This window comes from Gorilla gorilla, chromosome 12 (assembly GCF_029281585.2).
Source record: "Gorilla gorilla gorilla isolate KB3781 chromosome 12, NHGRI_mGorGor1-v2.1_pri, whole genome shotgun sequence".
NCBI lineage: Eukaryota > Metazoa > Chordata > Mammalia > Primates > Hominidae > Gorilla > Gorilla gorilla.
Window position 1 is genome coordinate 32358987 of NC_073236.2, and position 24332 is coordinate 32383318.

Sequence of the window (24332 nt, forward strand, 5' to 3'; positions counted from 1 at the left end):
CCCATACTGACATTTAACAAAAGTAATACATATATATATAGTATGTGGCCAAAGGAAACCAGGCCTAACAGCTACTTTTGTAATTTTCCTAAATTTTATGTTCATATTATTATCATACATCTTTAAAAACATTCACATAAAGGGATCACATTATAGCCATAATTTTGCACCTTGATTTTCTTACATAGTATTATATTCAGAGATATTAATACTCAGATTAACATAAACATTCTCCTTGATTCGTTGTACTGGTTGCAAAGTGTTCCATTGTGCATGGATAATTTTTGTAACCTTTTCCCTACTGCTGAATATTTAAGTTGTTTCCAAATTTTTACTAATTATAAAAAACTGTACAGTTCGTGTATGTGTAATTTGTTTTACTTCTGCAAGTATATCAATAGGGGAAACTTCTTGCAGTAAAATTGCTGCCCCAAGGTTATATGTATTTTAAGTGCTGATAAATATTCCTAGATTGCCTCCCCACAAAAGGTTGCATCAATGTCTGTGTTCCTCTACACCATCTCACCCTTGCCAGCTTCGGGTTTCATCAGACCTTACTGATTGTCAGTATGATCTGTGAAACAAATCTCTCAGTTTTGATTTGCATTTTTTAAATTATGAGAGCTTGAACACCATTTTACATGTTTATTGGCTGTTGTTATTTCCTTTTTGAGATCTGTTCGTTATATGCTTTGCCCATTTTTCTATTGGGTGGTTATTATTTTTCTTATTGAATGGTATAAGCTCTTTGTAAGTTAAGGACATTAGCCCTTTGTCAGTCAGATATTTTGACTTAGGTTTTAATTTTTTTCCACACAGAAGTTTTAAGCTCTGTGGCAAATTTATCAGTCTTGTATCACTACAGGGTTATAAATTAGTTATCACTTCGGGTTTGTGTCTTGCTTAGAAAGCCTCATTTGAAGATTGTAAATGTTAGTAAGTTTCCCCATGTTTTCCCCTAGGACTTCCATGGTTTAATTTGTTTTGTTTAAACTAGGAATTGGCATTCACATCCTCTTTTGTCCCAGGTCTCAGAGGTCCCTTGTATCTTATAGAGCAGTATTGTTTTATGTTATTTTCCCATGTATAATTTAAAAACAAAATACGTTGTTCAAAACAAAATACAGTGGCAGCAGATAATGGCAGTATCTCTGTAACTGCTGGTAAACTGTATTTCATAGTGAAGTGTTCATAAACTAAAGAGTCATTGATTTGGTTTCCTGGCTAATTAAAATCTGAATTCCATTCGAAGTTCCATTGAAATCATGGTTTTACTCTATAGTAGTGGATGTTTTTTCCCAACCTTTCTGATATTTTTTTCCTTCCTGAGACAGGGTCTTGCTCTGTCACCCGGGATGGAGTATAGTTGCACCATCACGGCTTACTGCAGTCTCAACCTTCTGAGCTCAAGTGATCCTGCCATCTCAGCCTTTTGAGTAGCAAGGATTACAGGCACCTACCACTATGCCTGGCTAATTTTTATATTTTTTGTAGAGATGGGGTCTCACTATGTTGCCCAGGCTCATCTTGAACTCGAGCTCAAGCAATCTGTCCATCTTGGCCTCCCAAAGCGTGAGCCACTGCACCTGGCCCCTTTCTGATTATTTTAATCTATCTTTAAATGTTCAAAGTGATTTGCCTAATTCATTTAAAGCATATTTAGTTTTTTTTGAATTGAGTGTATTTTATCTAGCTATTTTTGAAAGGCAGCATCTAACCTTGGATTTTATAAATACATCTAAATTTGTTATTTCCAGAATGCTTCAAAACAGATCTCTAGCCTCGTGCTTTGTTATTGTTAGGTTTTTTTTTGTTTTGAGGCAGGGTCTTGCTCTATCTGGAGTGCAGTGGCACAGTCATAGCTCACTGTACCCTCAAACTCCTAAACTCAAGTAATCCTCCCATCTCAGCCTCCTGAGTAGTTGGGACCACAGTCATGCACCAGCATGCCTGGCTAATTTTTTAAATTTTGTTCTTAATAGAGACAGAGTCTTGCTGTGTTGTTCAGGCTGGTCTCAAACTCCTGGGCTCAAGCGATCCTCCCACCTCAGGCTCCTAAAGTGCTGAGATTACGGATGTGAATCATTACACCCAGCCTGTTACTGGTTTTGTATAGCAAGTCTTTTGTGGGTGGTGGAAAGATGAAGTGCTATGAAATATTGTAGGAGCAGAAACTTGAAATGTGGCAAAAACCACATGGGCCAAATTTCTGTCTCTTTTCTTATTTTTGCTTTTTTGTTTAAAGGTTTTTCTATTGGGAAAGCTACTGATCGGATGGATGCTTTCAGGAAAGTATGTACATTTTTTTTCTTTGTTGACACTCAGTAAAAGATTAGTAAGTTATATGCCAGACACAGTCGGAACCACAAAACAATAATAATTTGTCCCAGAACCTTCCCATGAGGCTTGCTGTCAAGGGTTAATTAGCTCATAAAATACTTATATTCCTTTGCACCATTTTTTATCAGATTTGTAATTGTCTAGCCAAGTTATGAGACAATTGTGGAAGTTTGAACACTGACAGAATGTTTGAAGATACTAAGGAATTGTTATTTTTTTTTTTTTTTTTTTTGAGATGTTGTCTCACTCTTGTCACCCAGGCTGGAGTGCAGTGGCACGATCTCGGCTCACTGCAACCTCCGCCTCCTGAATTCAAGTGATTCTCCTGCCTCCGCCTCCCAAGTAGCTGGGATTACAGGTGCCCACCACCACACCCAGCTAACTTTTGTATTTTTGGTAGAGATGGGGTTTCTCCATGTTAGTCAGATTGGTCTCGAACTCCTGATCTCAAGTGATTGGCCTGCCTCGGCCTCCCAAAGTGCTGGGATTATAGATGTGAGCCACCATTCCTAGCCAGGAATTATTGTTAATTTTTTTAGGGGTGATAGTGATATTGTAGTTAAGAGTTTTAAAAAATAAGTCCTTATGTTTTAGAAGTATATACTAACCTTTTTGCGTAAGTGAATTTTTGATAATGAAACATTTTTATTAAAAGTGTTTTTGGAATCCTTGAAAAGATGTAAATTTCAACAATAGAGTTAAGAAAAACATTTTCCTTTCAGGCAAAGAACAGAGCAGTTCACCATTTGCATTATATAGAACGATATGAAGACCATACAAGTGAGTGATAATCTATTTTTTTTTTTTAATTTGCAGGATTACATTTGTTAAAGTCTGTGTGACAATGTATCTCTATAGGTATCTTTGTGTTTCTCTCTTATTACATTCTTACAAATAAATGAAGTGTGAAAACAAATCTCCTAAGAAGGTTACTAAAATGAATGAAATCAGAGCTTACCATTTATCTTTGGTCAATATGTGCTGGCTGTTGAGGCTAGTATACATTGCTTTGTGATATTTGCAAAGGCTCATTAAAGCCACATACCTAATCCTTTTGTGTTTATGTTTTTACCCTCCAGTATTCCATGATATTTCATTAAGATTTAAAAGGACGCATATCAAGATGAAGAAACAACCCAAAGGTAACTTTAAAACTCTTACCATTTGTTGATGATAAAGCAGAGAAATTATAACAGTTCTGTCCTCTCTATTTTTGTTCATCTTTAGTTGAACTCATCTTGGAAACACCAGAATGTAAAAGGCTTATGTTAGATTTAAGAACGATGAGGCTCTTGGAGAAATAAGAATAGTCAAGGCACACAGGCTACTGTGAGCACAGGCCTGTTCCAGGAATAATTTACGGTGGGGAGAGCACATTGGAAACGGGAAATAACACCTGAGTGAGTAGTAGGGTTTGGAGGAGTGGGAACATTAGTTCCTCATAGGGAATTCATTGATGCATTTAGGTGTTTCAGTTCTGACTCAGGTCCAGGTTTAGTGCTCATCAAATTCTGATTGGATGCCTTCTGTGAGCTGGGTGCTATGCTAAGCACTAGGGATGATGCAGAGATGGCCTTTCCTGTTTTGTGGACAAGCAGGCAGGCAGGCAGAGTTCAGGGTCATGGGCTAGGGCAGTCATGCCTAGTGGTCTCTGAGTGTAGGATTCTTGAACCTGCTGATTTGCATTTCGCCTGTAGTTCTACAGTAAAAAATGATTTTATGTAACTTTTGGTATATAAGTCTCAAAAAGTGTGAGTCAGAAGAGATGAAACATTATATTTAAAATTTCATATCAAAGCTTCTAATACAACGTTGCTAGAGCCATGGCTTGGAAATAAATCGGGAAAAAACCCTCAAATACAGAATCAGTTGTGTTAATGCACTAGAACTTGCCTTCTGCTTTAAAGCCATAATTAATCATTTAAATGCTGGATAAAAACCATGTGTTTTGTCATTAGAAAAGGTGTTGAGTGGACTTCAAGGTTTAGATCTGTGCTGTCCCATACAGCAGCCACTAGTCACTAGCGGGCCTGGCTATTGAGCACGTAATATGTGGCTATTGAGATGTGCTCTAATTATCAAATACACACCAGAATTCAAAGACCTAGTACAAAAAAAGAATATAAAATATCTCAAAAATATTATTGACTACATTTTAAATGATAATGTTTGGACATATTGGGTTAATAAAACACATCACTAAATAAACTTTTTAAAAAAACTTTTCAAAATGCATCTATGAGAACATTTGAAATTATATATATGGCTTCTGCTTACGGCTTGGATCATGTTTATGTTGGGCAGCATAGTTTAGACACATTTATATCTCAATGATATTTGAATGACTGCTACAACTTTTTTTTTTTTAATTTTAAAAATAATTTTTGGCCGGGCACGGTGGCTCACGCCTGTAATACCAGCACTTTGAGAGGCTGAGGTGGTCGGATCACGAGGTCCGGAGATTGAGACCATCTTGGCTAACATGGTGAAACCCCGTCTCTACTAAAAATACAAAAAATTAGCTGGGCACAGTGGCAGGCGCCTGTAGTCCCAGCTACTCGGGAGGCTGAGGCAGGAGAATGGGGTGAACCTGGGAGGTGGAGCTTGCCCTGAGCCGAGATATCACCACTGCAGTCCAGCCTGGGTGAAAGAGCAAGACTCGTCTCAAAAAAAATAAATAAATAAAATAATAATAATAATAATTTTTATTTCTCTGGCAAGGTCCCCATATGTTTATGTATTATATTCATGTTTTCTTTCTTTCTTTTTTAATTATACTTTAAGTTCTAGGGTACATGTGCACAATGTGCAGGTTTGTTACATAGGTATCCATGTGTCACGCTGGTTTGCTGAACCCATTAATTCGTCATTTACATTAGGTATATCTCCTAATGCTATCCCTCCCCCACTGCCCCCAACCCACCACAGGCCCCAGTGTGTGATGTTCCCCACCCTGTGTCCAAGTGTTCTCATTGTTCAGTTCCCACCTATGAGTGAGAACATGCGGTGTTTGGTTTTCTGTCCTTGCGATAGTTTGCTCAGAATGATGGTTTCCAGCTTCATGTCCCTACAAAGGACATGAAACTCATCTTTTTTATGGCTGCATAGTATTCCGTGGTATATATGTACCACATTTTCTTAATCCAGTCTATCATTGATGGACATTTGGGTTGATTCCAAGTCTTTGCTATTGTGAATAGTGCCGCAGTAAACATGTGTGCATGTGTCTTTATAGTAGCATGATTTATAATACTTTGGGTATATACCCAGTAATGGGATGGCTGGGTCAAATGGTATTTCTAGTTCTAGATCCCTGAGGAATCGCCACACTATCTTCCACAATGGTTGAACTAGTTTACAGCCCCACCAACAGTGTAAAAGCCTTCCTGTTTCTTCACATCCTCTCCAGCACCTGTTGTTTCCTGACTTTTTAATGATTGCCATTCTAACTGGTGTGAGATGGTATCTCGTTTTGATTTTGATTTGCAAAACCAGTGATGATGAGCATTTTTTCATGTGTCTGTTGGCTGCATAAATGTCTTCTTTTGAAAAGTGTCTGTTCATATCCTTTGCCCACTTTTTGATGGGGTAGTTTGATTTTTTTCTTGTAAATTTGTTTGAGTTCTTTGTAGATTCTGGATATTAGCCTTTTGTCAGATGGGTAGCTTATAAAAATTTTCTCCCATTCTGTAGGTTGCCTGTTCACTCTGATGGTAGTTTCTTTTGCCATGCAGAAGCTCTTTAGTTTAATTAGATCCCATTTGTCAATTTTGGCTTTTGTTGCCGTTGCTTTTGGTGTTTTAGTCATGAAGTCCTTGCCCATGCCTATGACCTGAATGGTATTGCCTTGGTTTTCTTCTAGGGTTTTTATGGTTTTAGGTCTAACATTTAAGTCTTTAATCCATCTTGAATTAATTTTTGTATAAGGTGTAAGGAAGGGATCCAGTTTCACTTTCTACATATGGCTAGCCAGTTTTCCCAGTACCATTTATTAAATAGGGAATCCTTTCCCCATTTCTTGTTTTTGTCAGGTTTGTCAAAGATCAGATGGTTGTAGATGTGTGGTGTTGTTTCTGAGGGCTCTGTTCTGTTCCATTGGTCTATATCTCTGTTTTGGTACCAGTACCATGCTGTTTTGGTTACTGTAGCCTTGTAGTATAGTTTGAAGTCAGGTAGCATGATGCCTCCAACTTTGTTCTTTTGGCTTAGGATTGTCTTGGCAATGCGGGCTCTTTTTTGGTTCCATATGCTCCATATGCACTTTAAAGTAGTTTTTTCCAATTCTGTGAAGAAAGTCATTGGTAGCTTGATGGGGATGGCATTGAATCTGTAAATTACCTTGGGCAGCATGGCCATTTTCACGATACTGATTCTTCCTATCCGTGAGCATGGAATGTTCTTCCATTTGTTTGTGTCCTCTTTTATTTCATTGAGCAGTGATTTGCAGTTCTCCTTGAAGAGGTCCTTCACATCTTTTGTAAGTTGGATTCCTAGGTATTTTATTCTCTTTGTAGCAATTGCGAATGGGAGTTCACTCATGATTTGGCTGTCTGTTGGTCTGTTATTGGTATATAAGAATGCTTGTGATTTTTGCACATTGATTTTGTATCCTGAGACTTTGCTGAAGTTACTTATCAGCTTAAGGAGATTTTGGGCTGAGACGATGGGGTTTTCTAAATATACAATCATGTTATCTGCAAACAGGGACAATTTGACTTCCTCTTTTCCTAATTGAATACCCTTTATTTCTTTCTCTTGCGTGGTTGCCCTGGCCAGAACTTCCAACAGTATGTTGAATAGGAGTGGTGAGAGAGGGCTTCCCTGTCTTGTGCCAGTTTTCAAAGGGAATGCTTCCAGTTTTTGCCCATTCAGTATGATATTGGCTGTGGGTTTGTCATAAATAGCTCTTATTATTTTGAGATGCGTTCCATCAATACCTAGTGTATTGAGAGTTTTTAGCATGAAGCGCTGTTGAATTTTGTTGAAGGCCTTTTCTGCATCTGTTGAGATAATCATGTGGTTTTGACATTTGGTTCTGTTTATGTGATGGAGTATGTTTATTGATTTGCGTATGTTGAACCAGCCTTGCATCCCAGGAATAAAGCTGGCTTGATCGTGGTGGATAAGCTTTTTGATGTGCTGCTGGATTTGGTTTGCCAGTATTTTATTGAGGATTTTTGCATCGACATTCATCAGGGATATTGGTCTAAAATTCTCTTTTTTTTTGGTTGTGTCTCTGCCAGGCTTTAGTATCAGGATGATGCTGGCCTCATAAAATGAGTTAGGGAGGATTCCCTCTTTTTCTATTGATTGGAATAGTTTCAGAAGGAATGGTACCAGCTCCTCTTTTTACCTCTGGTAGAATTTGGCTATGAATCTGTCTGGTCCTGGACTTTTTTTGGTTGGTAAGCTATTAATTATTGCCTCAATTTCAGAGCCTGTTGTTGGTCTATTCAGCGATTCAACTTCTTCCTGGTTTAGTCTTGGGAGGGTGTATGTGTCGAGGAATTTATCCATTTCTTTTAGATTTTCTAGTTTATTTGTGTAGAGGTGTTTATAGTATTCTCTGATGGTAGTTTCTATTACTGTGGGATTGGTGGTGATTTTTTATTGTATCTGTTTGATTCTTCTCTCTTCTTTATTAGTCTTGCTAGCAGTCTATCAATTTTGTTGATGTTTTCAAAAAATGAGCTGCTGGATTCATTGATTTTTTTGAAGGTTTTTTTTGTGTGTCTGTTTCCTTCAGTTCTGCTCTGATCTTAGTTATTTCTTGCCTTCTGCTAGCTTTTGAATTTGTTTGCTCTTCCTTCTCTAGTTCTTTTAATTATGATGTTAGCGTGTCGATTTTAGATGTTTCCTGCTTTCTCTTGTGGGCATTTAGTGCTATAAATTTCCCTCTACACACTGCTTTAAATGTGTCCCAGAGATTCTGGTATGTTGTGTCTTTGTTCTCATTGGTTTCAAAGAACATCTTTATTTCTGCCTTTATTTTGTTATTTACCCAGTAGTCATTCAGGAGCAGGTTGTTCAGTTTCTATGTAGCTGAGCAGTTTTGAGTGAGTTTCTTAATCCTGAGTTCTAGTTTGATTGCACTGTGGTCTGACAGACAGTTTGTTGTGATTTCTTTTCTCTTACATTTGCTGAGGAGTGCTTTACTTCCAACTATGTGGTCAACTTTGGAATAAGTGCGATGTGGTGCTGAGAAGAATGTATGTTCTGTTGATTTGGGGTGGAGAGTTCTGTAGATGTCTATTAGGTCTGCTTCCTGGATATCCTTGTTAACCTTCTGTGTCATTGATCTGTCTAATATGGACAGTGGGGTGTTAAAGTCTCCCATTATTATTGTGTGGGAGTCTAAGTCTCTTTGTAGGTCTCTAAGGACTTGCTTTATGAATCTGGGTGCTCCTGTATTGGATGCATATATATTTAGGATAGTTAGCTCTTGTTGAATTGATGCCTTTACCATTATGTAATGGCCTTCTTTGTCTCTTTTGATCTTTGTTGGTTTAAAGTCTGTTTTATCAGAGACTAGGATTGTAACCTCTGCTGTTTTTTTGCTTTCCATTTGCTTGGTAGATCTTCCTCCATCCATTTATTTTGAGCCTATGTGTGTCTCTGCACGTGAGATGGGTCTCCTGAATACAGCACACTGGGTCTTGACTCTTCATCCAATTTGCCAGTCTATGTCTTTTAATTGGGGCATTTAGCCCATTTACATTTAAGGTTAATATTGTTATGTGTGAATTTGATCCAGTCATTATGATGTTAACTGGTTATTTTTCCCGTTAGTTGATGCAGTTTCTTCCTAGCATCGATGGTCTTCACAATTTGGCATGTTTTTGCAGTGGCTGGTACCAGTTGTTCTTTTCCATGTTGAGTGCTTCCTTCAGGAGTTCTTGTAAGGCAGGCCTGGTAGTGACAGAATCTCTCAGTATTTGCTTGTGTGTAAAGGATTTTATTTCTCCTTCACTTATGAAGCTTAGTTTGGCTGGATATGAAATTCTGGGTTGAAAATTCTTTTAAGAATGTTGAATATTGGCCCCCACTCTCTTCTGGCTTATAGAATTTCTGCTGAGAGATCCGCTGTTAGTCTGATGGGCTTCCCTTTGTGGGTAACCCGACCTTTCTCTCTGGCTGCCCTTGATATTTTTTCCTTCATTTCAACCTTGGTGAATCTGATAATTATGTGTCTTGGGGTTGCTCTTCTCAAGGAGTATCTTTGTGGTGTTCTCTGTATTTCCTGAATTTAAATGTTTGCCTGCCTTGCTAGGTTGGGGAAGTTCTCCTGCATGATATCCTGAAGAGTGTTTTCGAACTTGGTTCCATTCTCCCTGTCACTTTCAGGTACACCAATCAAATGTAGATTTGGTCTTTTCACATAGTCCCATATTTCTTGGAGGTTTTGTTCGTTTTTTTACTCTTTTTTCTCTAAACTTCTCTTTTTGCTTCATTTCATTCATTTCATCTTCTATCACTGATACCCTTTCTTCCACTTGATTGAATTGGCTACTGAAGCTTATGCATGCATCACGTAGTTCTCGTGCCATGGTTTTCAGCTCCATCAGGTCATTTAAAGTACTCTCTACACTGTTTATTCTAGTTAGCCATTTGTCTAATCTTTTTTCAAGATTTTTAGCTTCCTTGTGATGGGGTTTGAACGTTCTCCTTTAACTTGGAGAAGTTTGTTATTACCGACCTTCTGAAGTCTACTTCTGCCAACTTGTCAAAGTCATTCTCCATCCAGCTTTGTTCTGTTGCTGGCGAGGAGCTGGGATCCTTTGGTGGAGAAGAGGCGCTCTGGTTTTTAGAATTTTCAGGTTTTCTGCTCTGGTTTCTCCCCATCTTTGTGGTTTTATCTACCTTTGGTCTTTGATGATGGTAACCTACAGATGGGGTTTTGGTGTGGATGTCCATTTTGTTGATGTTGATGCTATTCCTTTCTGTTTGTCAGTTTTACTTCTAACAATCAGGTCCCTCAGCTGCAGGTCTGTTGGAGTTTGCAGGAGGTCCACTCCAGACCCTGTTTGCCTGGGTATCACCAGTAGAGGCTGCAGAGCAGCAAATATTGCAGAAGAGCAAATATTGCTGCCTGATCCTTCCTCTGGAATCTACATCTCAGAGGGGCACCCGGCTGTATGAGGTGTCAGTCGGTCCCTAGTGGGAGGTGTCTCCCAGTTAGGCTACACGGGGGTCAGGGGCCCACTTGAGGAGGCAGTCTGTCCATTCTGAGAGCTCAGACACCATGCTGGGAGAACCACTGCTCTCTTCAGAGCTGTCAGACAGGGACGTTTAAGTCTGCAGAAGTTTCTGCTGCCTTTTGTTCAGCTATGCCCTGCGCACAGAGGTGGAGTCTACAGAGGCAGGTGGGCCTCATTGAGCTGCGGTGGGCTCCACCCAGTTGGAGCTTCCTGGCCGCTTTGTTTACCTACTCAAGCCTCAGCAATGGCGGACGCCCCTCCCCTAGCCAGGGCTGCTGCCTCACAGTTTGATCTCGGACTGCTGCGCTAGCAGTGAGCAAGGTTCCATGGGCATGGGACCTGCTGAGCCAGGCCTGGGATATAATCTCCTGGTGTGCCGTTTGCTACCACCATTGGAAAGACGCAGTATTTAGATGGCAGTGTCCTGGTTTTCCCGGTACAGTCTGTCACAGCTTCCCTTGGCTAGGCAAGGGAAATCCCTGGACCACTCGTGCTTCCCGGGTGAGGCGATGCCCTGCCCTGCTCCGTGGGCAGCACCCACTGTCCAACCAGTCCCAGTGAGATGAACCAGGTACCTCAGTTGGAAATGCAGAAATCACCTATCTTCTGCGTCAGTCACACTGGGAGCTGCAGACTGGAGCTGTTCCTATTCGGCCATCTTGGAATGGAATCCTATTCAAATGACTGCTGTAATTTTAATTTAATTGAAGAAGCTACCTTTTAAAATCTTTCCTGTCTTCTAATCAAAGCTGTATTTTTCAGTTTTTTGTATGATCTAGACCATTACCTGTGTATCGGGGTTAATATTCTGATTTTGAAGCTAAAACAGTATATAATACTTTTAGACGTTTCCTGAATACATACACATTTATAGACATTTTGTACATACGTGTACAAATAGGCATTTCCTAAATGATGTGCCTATGTGTTACTAGTTCTGTAGGAGATAGAAAAGGTTTTATTCCAAAAAGGATGCCAGATGGCAGAACTGGATTAAGGAAAGACACCAAAAGTGTTTTTGCATCTTTGTGAGTGTTGCAATCTTTAATGCACTGCCATGCAATATGAATCTCCCAAGAGAAATGGAGGGTGTGGTGTTCCCAAATGTATTTAACCATGGAACACTTCTACTTCGGCTATAGAACAGTATTCAGTTCCACACACAGCACTGCAAAACTTTGCCATATTTATTAAACAAGTGTTTTTTGACAGTCTGTGCCTGGAAGGTAGTCAAATCATTACCATCGGACTATGACCACTGTCACGCGGGTGTTTGTGTATGTGTCACACAGTGGCCAGTGTTCATGCAGTGTCTGTGCTGGTCCAGGTACTGTGTATTACACATCTCGGTGCTCATCAGCAGCACTGCCAAGTAGGTGTTTTAGGGAGGGATCTTCTTGTCACAGTCATTCAGCGAGCAGTGGCAGGGTAGAGGCTGCCTCTCAGCTCCTTCCAGAATCTGCATGATACCCCCTTCCACGTGTACCTCTCTCTAGGTGTGTGCACACCAGTGCTCATCCAGACATGGGTGCATTATGTTCACGTCGGCGGCACCTGTTCTGTGTGTACATAACTCCACCTGGAAGAACAGAGGACCCCATTGTGACCTGTCTTTAGCTATCCCCTTAAGTTCTTGCATGCTCTGGCATAATTATGGAGGCCACAGTTCATTGGCCCTTTCAAGTAGAAGGAATAGTTTTTGACCATAAAAAGTCAAACTAGAAAGCCAGTAATGTCCAATTTCCAGAGTAGATCTTCTGCCTTGGAGCAGAAGAGGTGTGTGCCGAGTTTTATGTCTGGCAAATAATGTTAGAGGCCAAACTTGGGCCCTGCAGCTCCCTCACTCCACCTGCATTTGCCAGGTGCTGCTCCGGGCTCTGGGGACACCGCGGTAAACAATATCCTGGCCCTTATGGGAGCCATCTGCCACTCAGGGGAAGCATTGGATAAACAGGTTTTGTTGAGTGCCCTAATCAGGGTACTGTGTTAGAGTAGGAGGGAGGAAGGCAGAAGGAAGGATGCCGCCTTGAATAGCATGGTCACAGAAGGCCTGTCTGAGGAGGAGCAATTTGAGTGGGACTTTGAAGGTGAGAAGGAGCCAAGGGGGCAGAGCTGGGAGGACATTCCAGGCAGAGGGAATCCCAAATGCAGTCCTTAAGGTGAGGAAGCCAGCAGGAGGTGGCATGTCTCTAGATGAGGTCAGGGAGGTGGGCAGGACTCAGGCACAGAAGGCTCTGAATAGGCCATGATGTTCTTTATATTCATCTCGAGAACAGTGGGAAGGAGGGATCTTTAAATGGGGAGCAACGTGTTTGGTTTGTGTTTTTAAAGCTCTCTGGAGAAGGAATTACAGGCAGAAAAGGGTAGGGCAAGTGGCTGGACGGGAGACCCCCCAAGATTTAGAGGCCAGCAAGGAAGAGAGGACAGGCCAATAGCTAGGAGGAAATCCAGGAGAGGGTGTGTTACCAAAACGAAAAGAGGAGCTTCTTCAGGAGGAGGAAGTGGACCCTCTGCTCAGGGCAACGGAACTATCAAGGAGGGTGAGAAGAGATGTGTCCCTCCATCCTTAGTTAAATGAGTCTGGGGTGCCAAGAATTTTCATGCATGTTTATTAATCTCAATAACAATCCTGTTTTTTTGCCCTCAAAATGTGTTCAAGATATTTGTAGATGTCATCTTCTTAATCCTTGTAGTATCCTGTTTGAGTAAGTGTCATCTTGGAAGTTAAGTAAGTTGTCAAGGGTCAGCTCACTAGGAAGTGGTGATACCAGAATATGAACCAGTTTCCCGAAGCCCAGAGCCTGAAGCCATGCGAAAGCCAGCAGGGTGACTCCTCCCGCTGCAGGCGAGTGGGCTGTGTTTCACCTGGTTTCTCCTTTTCTAGGTTACGGCCTCCGCTGCCACAGGGCCATCATCACCATCTGCCGACTCATTGGCATCAAAGACATGTATGCCAAGGTCTCTGGGTCCATTAATATGCTCAGCCTCACCCAGGGCCTCTTCCGTGGGCTCTCCAGACAGGTAATCCTTTCCCGGGGTCTGAAACAGAAGTTCTAGTTTGTATTTCAGTTGTGTGTGTTGGGGCTACGATGCCCTGGGGCCTCCTGGAGATGCTTTCCTGGGGCCACCTGAGGAGTTGGGCATTCTTTGCTGTCTGTGACTGCAAAGTTTAGTTAAATCCACTGACAAGTTCATGAAAATTACGTTTTAAAAAGTACTTCATGGGTTTTTCTAAGCAGCATTTTTAAAGCCAATAATTACAGTCTACATGTTATTATGAAAATAACACCTGCTTGTTCTAAAGCTCCAACAGTATAGAAAAGTAAAATCAAAAGAGAAAGTTCATTTCCTAATTTAGTCCTTTCAGTTGGGGCTAGGATGAAGCACCCAGGGCACCTCTGCATTCAGGGCAGGCACAGTCAGTTCCCTGTTACTTGTGTAGGTGGTTCGGACTGATGCCTGAGTTGGTAGGGAACTATGAACATTAACGTATCAGGTTACTTTTCCTCATAGGTGGGAGCCCTGGGCCCGGCTCCCAGTCACCCACCATGGAGGGCAGGGCTGTGACTGCACCAGGCCCCCATTCTTGGGCAGCTCCCCTACCTACCCAGGAGGGCTGGCCTGTCTCTTGAAAGGATGGGTAGACCTTAGCATAGGTGGATGAACCGAAAAGACAACCAGGTTCAATAGGCTCCATTTGCTGAACTCTGTTAGCTGAGGACTTTGGCAGGCTTCCTGACATTTCAGGAGTACAGTGGTGGGTTTTAGGTAAAGTGATCCATGGAGTAATTTTACATGTCTCTGTTTAAAGTAGGAAAATTAAAAGAAAAAGAAGGCTTTGGGTAAAAGCCTTCTGTTTTCTGAACAGCTTTTGTGTGTGTTACGGTCTAAAACACCCTTCAGAGCGCTTGTAAATTGAAACATTAGAGGTTTAATTAAGATGTTGATTTTAGATAGGTTGTATTTATGATCCAGTAGACTTGTTCTGTTTTTGGTTTTTTGTTTGTTTGTTTTTTCTTTTTGAGACGGAGTCTCGCTCTGTCACCAAGGCTTGGAGTGCAGTGGCTCCATCTCAGCTCACTGCAACCTCCGCCTCACGGGTTCAAGCGATTCTCCTGCCTCAGCCTCCTGAGTAGCTGGGACTGCAGGCACGTGCCACCATGCCCGGCTAATTTTTGTATTTTTAATAGAGATGGGGTTTCACCATGTTGGTCAGGCTGGTCTTGAACTCCTGACCTCGTGATCCACCCGCCTTGGCCTCCCAAAGTGCTGGGATTACAGGCGTGAGCCACCACGCCCAGCCTAGACTTGTTCTTTTATGTGATATCTTTGTTTTCTGTTAGTCTTTTAAACCTTCTGATATAGTTACCATATGTCATCTCTCCTAAAATGCCATCAGCTATAAAAGGTTGCATTATTTAATATGTCACTCAGAAAGGAAAAGATGCCACCACTTTAGGTGATATGCCTTTGATTGAAAGATACACCAATATAAGTTATTTTATTTTGTTTATGAAATGGCTCATCTGTTTTCTAATTTCAAACATACTGCAAGGCATTAGATATATAATTAGAATAGTGCAAGGCAGCCATAAGGCCTGGGATCACGGGATTGACGTAGCAGGTATGTCATTGTACCATGAATAACATCTACTGAACTAATCTGCCTGCTTCCAGATCTCTGTGGCTTCCCTCTGCAGTGAATCCCCATGGCCCTGTTACCCAGCTCATGACCAGTCTTGCTTCTTAGTACCACCCCCAGTTATTTTGAACCAAATCTCAGACATTTTATTTCAACCCTAAATATTTTAGTATGTATCTTCGAAAAGATAAGGATTTTAAAAAATACCCTGTAATACTATTATCATACCTAAAAAGTTAACAGTAACTTGTATCATCAAATATCCAATCCATGTTCATACAAATGAGCAAATTCCATTTGTTATATTAAAAAAAATTTTTTTTTTTTTTTACACAATGTGTTTGAATCAGGTTGCAGAACAGGTTAATGTATGTTTTTGCTATGCCTTTTAAATAGGTTCCCCTCCTCTTCCCCCATCCCCGCCCCACTTATGATTTTTTGTTGAGGAAACCAGGTTGTTTGTTTTGTAGTGCTTCCTGGCCTGTTGCTGACTAAAATACCTGTAGGGTCCTTAATGTCTTATCTCCCCTATATTTACTGTAAATTGGTAGTTAGATCTAGGGGGTTGGTGAGATTCAAGTTCAGTGTTTGGCACAGCATGGTGCATAATCAGGAGGGTTTAGAAGGCAAGAGACCAGAGGCCAAGGCCCTTCCTCTGTCCAAGTTTGGGGCGGGCAGATGCAGCAGATGAGGCTGAAATGACTCCACCCATGACAGGTTATTAGAGTTTAGCCACAAAACACGTTAACCCAAATCCACTGAAATGGCCTTTGAATCCCCCCAGGCTGTACTGTTGTGGCCTGTGGAAGTTCCTGCTCTTTATGTTGCAAATGTACTTCAGACCTAACCTGTTCTGAATTTGGTCTTGCCTAGGAAACCCATCAACAGCTGGCTGATAAGAAGGGCCTCCATGTTGTGGAAATCCGGGAGGAATGTGGCCCTCTGCCCATTGTGGTTGCGTCCCCCCGGGGGGCCTTGAGGAAGGATCCAGAGCCAGAAGATGAGGTTCCAGACGTCAAACTGGACTGGGAAGACGTGAAGACTGCACAGGGAATGAAGCGCTCTGTGTGGTCTAATTTAAAGAGAGCCGCCACGTAACCTCTCTGGCCTTGTGCAGCCAGTTCCTGTGCTGCCCTGCACCTAGGAGAGACTCAGCCCCTCACAGCTTGGGGTGTTGCCTTGCCTTTTGTTTGTTTTGAGGGAAGTTTAATCTTTAAACTCTTTGGAAATAAATAATTATAGCTTTTGTTTATTGAGCACATGTTATATGCCAATGTGATAGAACCTTTACATACATATCTCAGTTCAAGACTACTTTAAATATTCATCCAAAGTAACAAAAGTAAATGAATTAGGGAGACGGGGTTAATAATTTGACCCAATCAGTAATAATGTACACAATGATAATTGCTGTAGTAATTATAGCTAATATATATGAACTCATTCATCCAGTGAATGTGATTAACTTCCTTTTACAGAGCAGTTAAGTAACTTGACTACCGTGAGGAACTTCCAGACCGTTTTCCACAGTGGAAATGGAAGTTGTAGGCTACTATTGGGAATGTTAAATGGTATATTAATTGTATACCATTGCAATTTTGACTTGTATTTCCCTGATGGCTGATGATGTTGAACATCTTTTCATGTGCTGATTGGCCATTTGTATATGTGTTTTGGAGAAATGTCTATTCAGAGCCTTTGCCCATTTAAAAAGTTATTTTTTATTGAGTTCCTTATAGTTTCTAGATATAAGCCCCCCTATCAGATACATGTTTTACAGAAGTTTTTACCCATTCTGTGGAATATATATATTTTTATTTCTTTGCATACTCTTTCTGCCCCACCCACATCCTCTTTCTGGGACACTGATGACCAAAATGTTAAATCTTTTACTATTGTCCCATGAGTCCCTGAGGCGCTGTTTATTTTTTTTTCCGGTCTGTTTTCTCTGTGGTGCTCAGTTTAGGTAATTTCTATTGTTTTATCTTCAGAATAACTGGTTATTTACTCTTTCCATTCTGCTCTTGAACCATCCATGCAGTACTTTAACTTTGACTGTCATTGTATATTTCAGTTAAAATTTCCATTTGGTTTATTTTTTATATCTTTATTTGCTGAGGCTATTTGCTTAGACTGTTTGCTGAGACTTTTTTTTTTCTTTAAATGGCTTCAAGAGTGTTTATAATTGCTCACTGAAGCATTTTTATGGTGGCTGCTTTAAAATCCTTGTCATCAGGTGGGTGTGGTGGCTCACGCCTGTAACCCCAGCACTTTGTGAAGGTGAGGCAGGAGGATTGCTTCAGCCCAGGAGTTTGAGATCAGCCTAGGCAACAAAGTGAGACCTCATCTCTACAAAAAGTAAAAGTAAATTTAAAAGTTAGACACACATGGTGGTGTATGCCTGTAGTCCCAGCTACATAGGAGGCTGAAGTGGGAGGATCATTTGATTGCAGGAGGTTGAGGCTGCAGTGAGCCTTGTTCATGCCACTCCAGCCTGGGTGGCAGAGTGAGACCTTGTCTCCAAAAAAAAAAAAAAAAATTATTGTCATAAAGTTTCAACATCTGTGTCATCTTAGTGTTGACATCCCTTGAGGTTTTTTCTCATTCAAGTTTACAATGTCCTAGTTCTTGTTATGATGAGTGACTTTGGCTGTATCCTGGTCATCTTCACTGTTATGAAGCTCTGGGAGTTATTTAAATCTCTCAGCATGCTTCCTCTGACAGTGCTGGTATGGGATGGGGCACTGCCTCGTTACTGCCTGGTGAGGATGGAGATCCAGGTTTCCTCCTGTCGCTGTCCTCCGGACCTCTGCTGAGGCCTTTCTGCTGGAAGTAGGAGCACCCTAATGGCACCATGGGATAGGGAGCAGGCCATGTTAGGCTGGATGGTGAAAGTTTTCAGCCTGTGACGTTGTCTGGTGTGGGTGGGCCCCCTTTTTTTGTGTGTGGTATTTTGCTAGAGTAAGGTAGTTATTTCCTAAAACTTATCTGTCTTGTTAGTTTTCTTTCTTAAGTACCTAACAAATATAAAGACAATGAACTTTAAGCAATAAAAGACAATGATCCTTTGGAGAGGGGAAACAAAATTATCCGTACTTACTATCTGTGGAGAGTCGGTGGTTCTAGGAAGGGTTACCCCATCAGGACCTGGCGGTCTCCTGGAGTTGAGGTGCAGTTGGGCAGTCGAAATGGCTAGAGTTCACAGGGGAGAATGCCTTTGAGGAGAGAGTTGCACAGCAGGAGAACTAAGATCTGCAGAGAGTTTCCATCAGATATTTAGTTACACGCTAATAGTGCATGCCGGTGAGGAAACTCACCCAAAAGAATTAGAGGGAACAGCGTTTGGAGTGGAAAATAGTGCCTGTTATCAACAGTCACAGTGGAAAACCTTGTAATCTAGGTGGCATTGGAAGAGAACTAAGATGCCCTAGTAGTAGAAAAATTAACTCTACATAAAAACTACCCCTGGTGCCAACTCAGAAAGCTTAAAAACAAGACCAAACTGGAACACAACTGTTTCCAAGTAACTTAATTGTGTTCCAGAACAAAGCTCAAGAATATAGGAATACAAAAAATATACCCAATAAAGTAAAATATACAATACTTGGCATCTAATAAATCACTAGGCAGCCAGGCGCGGTGGCTCACGCCTGTAATCCCAGCACTTTGGGAGGCCCGAGGCAGGCGGATCACCTGAGGTCAGGAGTTTGAGACCAGCTTGACCCACATGGAGAAACCCCATCTCTACTAAAAATACAAAAAAATTAGCCAGGCGTGGTGGCACATGCCTGTAATCCCAGCTACTTGGGAGGCTGAGGCAGGAGAATCGCTTGAACCAGGGAGGTGGAGGTTGTGGTGAGCCAAGAACATGCCATTGCACTCCAGCCTGGGCAACGAGCGAAACTCCGTCTCAAACAAAAACAAAAACAAAAATACTAGGCATGCAAAGAAGCATGAACATAAGCTCATAATGAAGTGAAAAATCAGTCCATCAAAACTGACCCAGGAATGGCACAATGACAATCAGTAGACAAGGACATTAAAGCAGGTATTATGACTGTATTCCATATGTTCAGAAAGCTAGAGAGAAAAACATGGAAGATACAAAACACCAAGTTGAACCTCTAGAGATGAAAACTGCAATATCTGATGAAAAACGCTGAATGTGATTAACAGCAGATTGGACATCTCAGAAAGAGATATGAAAGAATTTGAAGACAGCAACTTAAACAGGAAAAAGACTGAAGAAGAGATGGTAGGAGAAACTGGGCATTAGAGAACTATGGGACAACTTTGGGAGCCAAATATGTGTATAATTGGAGTCCGTGGAGAAGGGAGGTATAAAAAACAATTTGAAGAAATGGCCAGGCGCAGTGTCTCACGCCTGTAATCCCAGCACTTTGGGAGGCTGAGGCGGGTGGATCACGAGGTCAGCAGTTCGAGACCAGCCTGGCCAACATGGTGAAACCCTGTCTCTACTAAAAATACAAAAATTAGGCAGGCATGGTGGCAGGTGCCTGTAACCCCAGCTACTCCGGAGGCTGAGGCAGGAGAATCACTTGAACCCAGGAGGCGGAAGTTGCAGTGAGCCGAGACTGCGCCATTGTAGTCCAGCCTGGGTGACAGAGCAAGTCTCAAAAAAAGGTTTTTTTGAAGAAATAATAGCTGAATTGATGGCAACTACTGAGACCCAAGAAATATAATAACTGTATCAATCAAATTTCAACTAGCAATAAAGAGGAAATTTTAGAAGTGAGGAAGAGAGAGAAGATTAGGTACAGAGGAACAAAGGTAAAGATGACAGCAGCTTTCTTGTAGGAAACAATGCAAGGTAAGAGATGGGGAAACACCATCTTTAAAGTAGGGAAAGAGAGACATTACCAACCTGGAATTCTTTACCTAATGAAAATATCTTTCAAAAATGAAGGCCATCATGGAGGGTTTTCCAGACATAAAATCTGAAAGAATCAGCCGACCTGCCTTACAAGAGTTGTTAAAGGAGGTTCTTCGTGCAGAAGAAAGATAGTAACAGATGGAAACCTTCTATGCAAATAAATGAACACTAGAAATGATAACTAGGTAGGTTATTATATGCATAAAGGATTTCATATATCCTTTTATTTAGACATCTTTAACACCTAATTGACCACTTAAAGCAAAAATAATGTATTGTGGTTTTCAACATGTAGAAGTAAAATAGATGATAATAGCACAAAGGCAGAGGGGAGAAATGGAAATGCGTAGTCATGCGGTTCTTACATATTTGAAGTGTAGTATCATATGAAGGTAGATTCGTTTAAGTTAAAGATGTGCACTAGAAATTCGCCCTAAAGGAATCACTGAAGTGACACAGCTACAGCTATTACACCAACAAAGAGGATACAAATGCAATCTTAAAACTTTTTTATTGATAAGTTTTAAGACTGTATTCTAAAATGAGTCAGGAAAAGAGGAACAAGGAACAGGTAGAATAAATAGAAAACAAGACGCAAGATAGTAGATTTAAACCCAGCCATATTCATAATCACTAAAGTGTAAATGGTCTCAATGTGTTCATTATAACCAGTTGGTTGATGGTGGTGGTAACTTTCAACTGTGTCCTTACTGATGTTCCTCCTGCTAGATCTGTCTGTTTCTGAGAGGGGTGTTGATGTCTCTAACCTATAATACTGGATTCCTCTATTTCTCCTTGCAGTTCTATCAGTTTTTGCCTCATGTATTTTTTGATGCTCTGTTGTTCATTAAAGATTGTTATCCAACCTAGGCAACATGGTGAGACCTCATCTCTACGAAAAATTACAAAATCAGCCAGGCATGGTGGTGCGTGCCTGTAGTCTCAGCTACAGGGAAGCTTAGGCGGGAGGACTGTTGGAGCCTGGGAGGTTGAGGCTGTAATGAGCCATGTTTGTACCCCAAAAAACAAGGATATGTCTTCTAGGAAAATTGACCCCTTATCATCATGTCATCTTCCCATATCCTTGCTAATTTTCCTTGCTCTGAAGTCACCTCTGTCTGAAATTAATATAGCTACTCTCTCTTTTGATTCGTGTTAGCATGATATATCTTTCTCCATTCCTTTACTTTTAATCTACATGCATTTTTATATTTAAAGTGGGTTTATTGTAGACAGTATATACTTGATTTTTGATCAAGAATCAAAATCTGCCCCTTCTGACAATCTGTCTTTCCATTCGTGCATTTAGACCTTTGACATTTAAAGTGATTCTTGATAGAATTGAATTAATGTCTGCCATAACATTACTGTTATATGCTGCCCTTGTTCTTTGTTCCTATTTTTGTTTTCCACTTTTTCTGCCTTTTGATTCCATATTCTCTCCTTTCTTGGCATATACTATTTTTTTTTTTTAAGCTTTCCTTAGTGGTTACCCTAGATCTTGCAGTACACATTTACAACTATCCAAGGCCAACTTCAAGTAACAGTATATTGCTTCTTGGGTAGTGCGAGTACCTTGCATTAATAAAGTATTCCTAATTCCTCCCTCTTGTCCCTTGCTGTCATTCATTTTACTTATATAAACTATACTCATCAAGTACATTGTTGCTATTACTACTTTGAACAAACTGTTATCTGTTAGATCAACCAAGAAAAGTGAAAAGTTTTTATTTTCCTTTCACCTATTCCTCCTTTGATGCTCTTCCTTTATGTAGAACCAAGTTTCTGACTTTTGTCATTTTCTTCTCTCTAAAGAACTTTTAACATTTCTCACAAGGCATCAAATTCCCTGTTGTTTGTCTGAGAAAATCTTTATTCTCCTTTACTTTTGAAGGATAATTTCACAGGATACAGAATTCTAGGTGGTGGGGTGTTTTTTTCTCTCTCACTACTTTAAATATTTCACTCCACTCTTGCTTGCATGGTTTTTGGGGAGAAGTTGGATATAATCCTATTTTTGCTCTCTATAGGTAGGATGTTTTTTCCTCTAGCTTTCAAGATTTTTTAAAAACTTTATGAGACATACTGCACATTCATGATGCTCTCTAGTCAGAAGTTCTTTGAAACAATGCTGTCGCCTTGGCCATTCAAAGAATCGAGTAATCTGACTCATTCGTTGTGCAAACGGCCTTGCAGATAGCATAGGTTTTTTTTTTTGTTTTTGTTTTTTTGAGATGGACTCTTGCTCTGTTGCCGAGGCTGAAGTGGAGTGCAGTGGCGCAATCTTGGCCTACTGCAACCTCCACCTCCTTGGGTTCAAGCGATTCTCATGCCTCAGCCTCCCCGGTAGCTAGGATTACAGGTGTGCACCACCACGCCGAGCTAATTTTTGTATTTTTAGTACAGACGGGGTTTCACCATGTTGGCCAGGCTGGTCTTGAACTCCTGACAAGTGATCCGCCCACCTTGGCCTCCCAAAGTGCTGGTATTACAGGAGTGAGCCACTGCACCTGGCCAATAGCATAGGTTTTAAACTGGCCATTAAACCTGTCTGCAACCTTGTCAATTTTGGCCACTTTATCTGGATGGACGTGAGGTCCTTGGCACCAATGCCACAGTTGCTGGCAGAGTATTTCCATGGCACATTCAGGTCCATGAACTCGCAGGCATTGTTTTGCACATTGAGGCTGTGCCTGATGCCACCATGACACATGCGAGCAGAGAAAGCTTTCAAGGTTTTTTCTTAATTTTTGATTTTCTGTAGGGTGAAAATGACGTGTAGGTGTACTTTTTTGGCACCTTTGTGTGTGTGTGTGTGTGTTTTCCTGGATCTGTGGTTTGATATCTGATGTTAATTTGGGGGAATTCTGAGTCATTATTGCTTCAAATAGTTTTTCTGTTCCTTTTTCTCTTTCCTCTTTCTGATATTCCCATTAGGTGTATGTTACACTTTTTGTTGTCCCACAGTTTTTAGATATTCTGTTCCAGTTTTGTTGTTGTTGTTGTTTAGTCTTTTTTCTCTTGGATTTTCAGTTTTGGAAGTTTCTACTGACATGTCCTCAAGCTCAGAGATTCTTTCCTCAGCTGTATCCAGTCTACTGAGGAGTCCATCAAAGGCATTCTTCATTTCTGCTATAGCACTTTTTACAATCTCTAGCATGTTTTTTACTCTTTCTTGGAATTTTCATCTCTCTGCTTACGTTACCTGCCTGTTTTTGCAGGTTGTCCCCTTTTTCCATTAGAGCCTTAGCATATTAATTGTAGTTGTTTTAATTCCTAGTCTGATGAGTCCAACATCCCTGCCATATCAGAGTCTGGTTCTGATGCTTGCTCTGTGTCTTTAGACTGTTTTTGGTTGTTTAGTATGCCTTGTAATTTGTTGTTGGACAAACATGATGTACTGGGTAAAGGGAACTCCTTTAAATAGGCCTTTAGTGATCTGGCGAGTTAAGGTGAGGAATAGAAGCAGCTTCTCTAGTCCTGTGATTAGGTCTTAGTCTTTTAGTGAATCTGTGGCCTTGGGCCATAATCTTTACAAGTACTCCTTGGTTTTTACCCACTTAGAACAGGATAACAGAGTTGAGTATTTCCCTTCTCTCAGGTCAGATAGGCTCTGATAACACAGTTTCTCATAAGGGCAAGACTTTTTGAGAACGCATTCTGTCATATTTCAAAATGGTTACTTTCCCCGTTTCCTTGCCAGAAGCAGGAGGAGCCTGGTAGGTGTTCACTGTGGGGACATGGTAAGTTCCTGGAGGTAAAACTCGTAGAAATGTCCCCCACCATGACTGGGTCCCTCTGGAGTTTTCACCTTTCAAATTTGGCCACACTGAGCGTCTAGCAATTCATCAGTTACAGTTAGGTTTCCCTACCCTGAACTTCTTCCTGGAATGGTTCTGCCAGTGGGTTTCTGCTCTGGTAAGTTGTGATTCTTTGAGTCTAGCCAATTTCTCAACTTCTGGAGACACCAGTTTGCCCTGTGAACTCAATTCTTTGGTAAATATAAGAAGAGGTTTTGATTTTTCAGTTTATTTAAGTTTTTACTTATTAGTATGGAGTGTTGGCCTCCAGGCTCCTTATACACCAGACCAGAAACCAGAAGTCTAAACATGTCAATTAAACAGTAGAAATTACCAGATTTCATTTTTAAAAAGCAAGACCCAACTATATGTTGCCTATAAGAAATCCACTTTAGATATGAAGACTGATAGGTTGAAAGTAAAAGGGTGGAAAAATAAACCACACTAATGTAAGTTCA

At 40.8% G+C, this 24332-nt stretch overlaps 1 protein-coding gene across 2 annotated transcripts in view; it reads left to right on the forward strand.

Annotated features, from left to right (window-relative positions):
* Positions 1-16436, forward strand: part of LOC101141821 (small ribosomal subunit protein uS5m) — a 35254-nt gene extending 18818 nt beyond the window's left edge. For both annotated transcript variants that reach the window (XM_004031394.5, XM_019020986.4), the window contains 5 exons: positions 2246-2292; positions 3063-3120; positions 3420-3482; positions 13423-13559; positions 16054-16436. In XM_004031394.5, the coding sequence (XP_004031442.3) occupies positions 2246-2292; positions 3063-3120; positions 3420-3482; positions 13423-13559; positions 16054-16278 (530 nt within the window). In that variant the 3' untranslated portion in view covers positions 16279-16436. The remainder of the gene's footprint in view (positions 1-2245; positions 2293-3062; positions 3121-3419; positions 3483-13422; positions 13560-16053) is intronic.
* The last annotated feature ends 7896 nt before the right edge of the window (positions 16437-24332 follow it).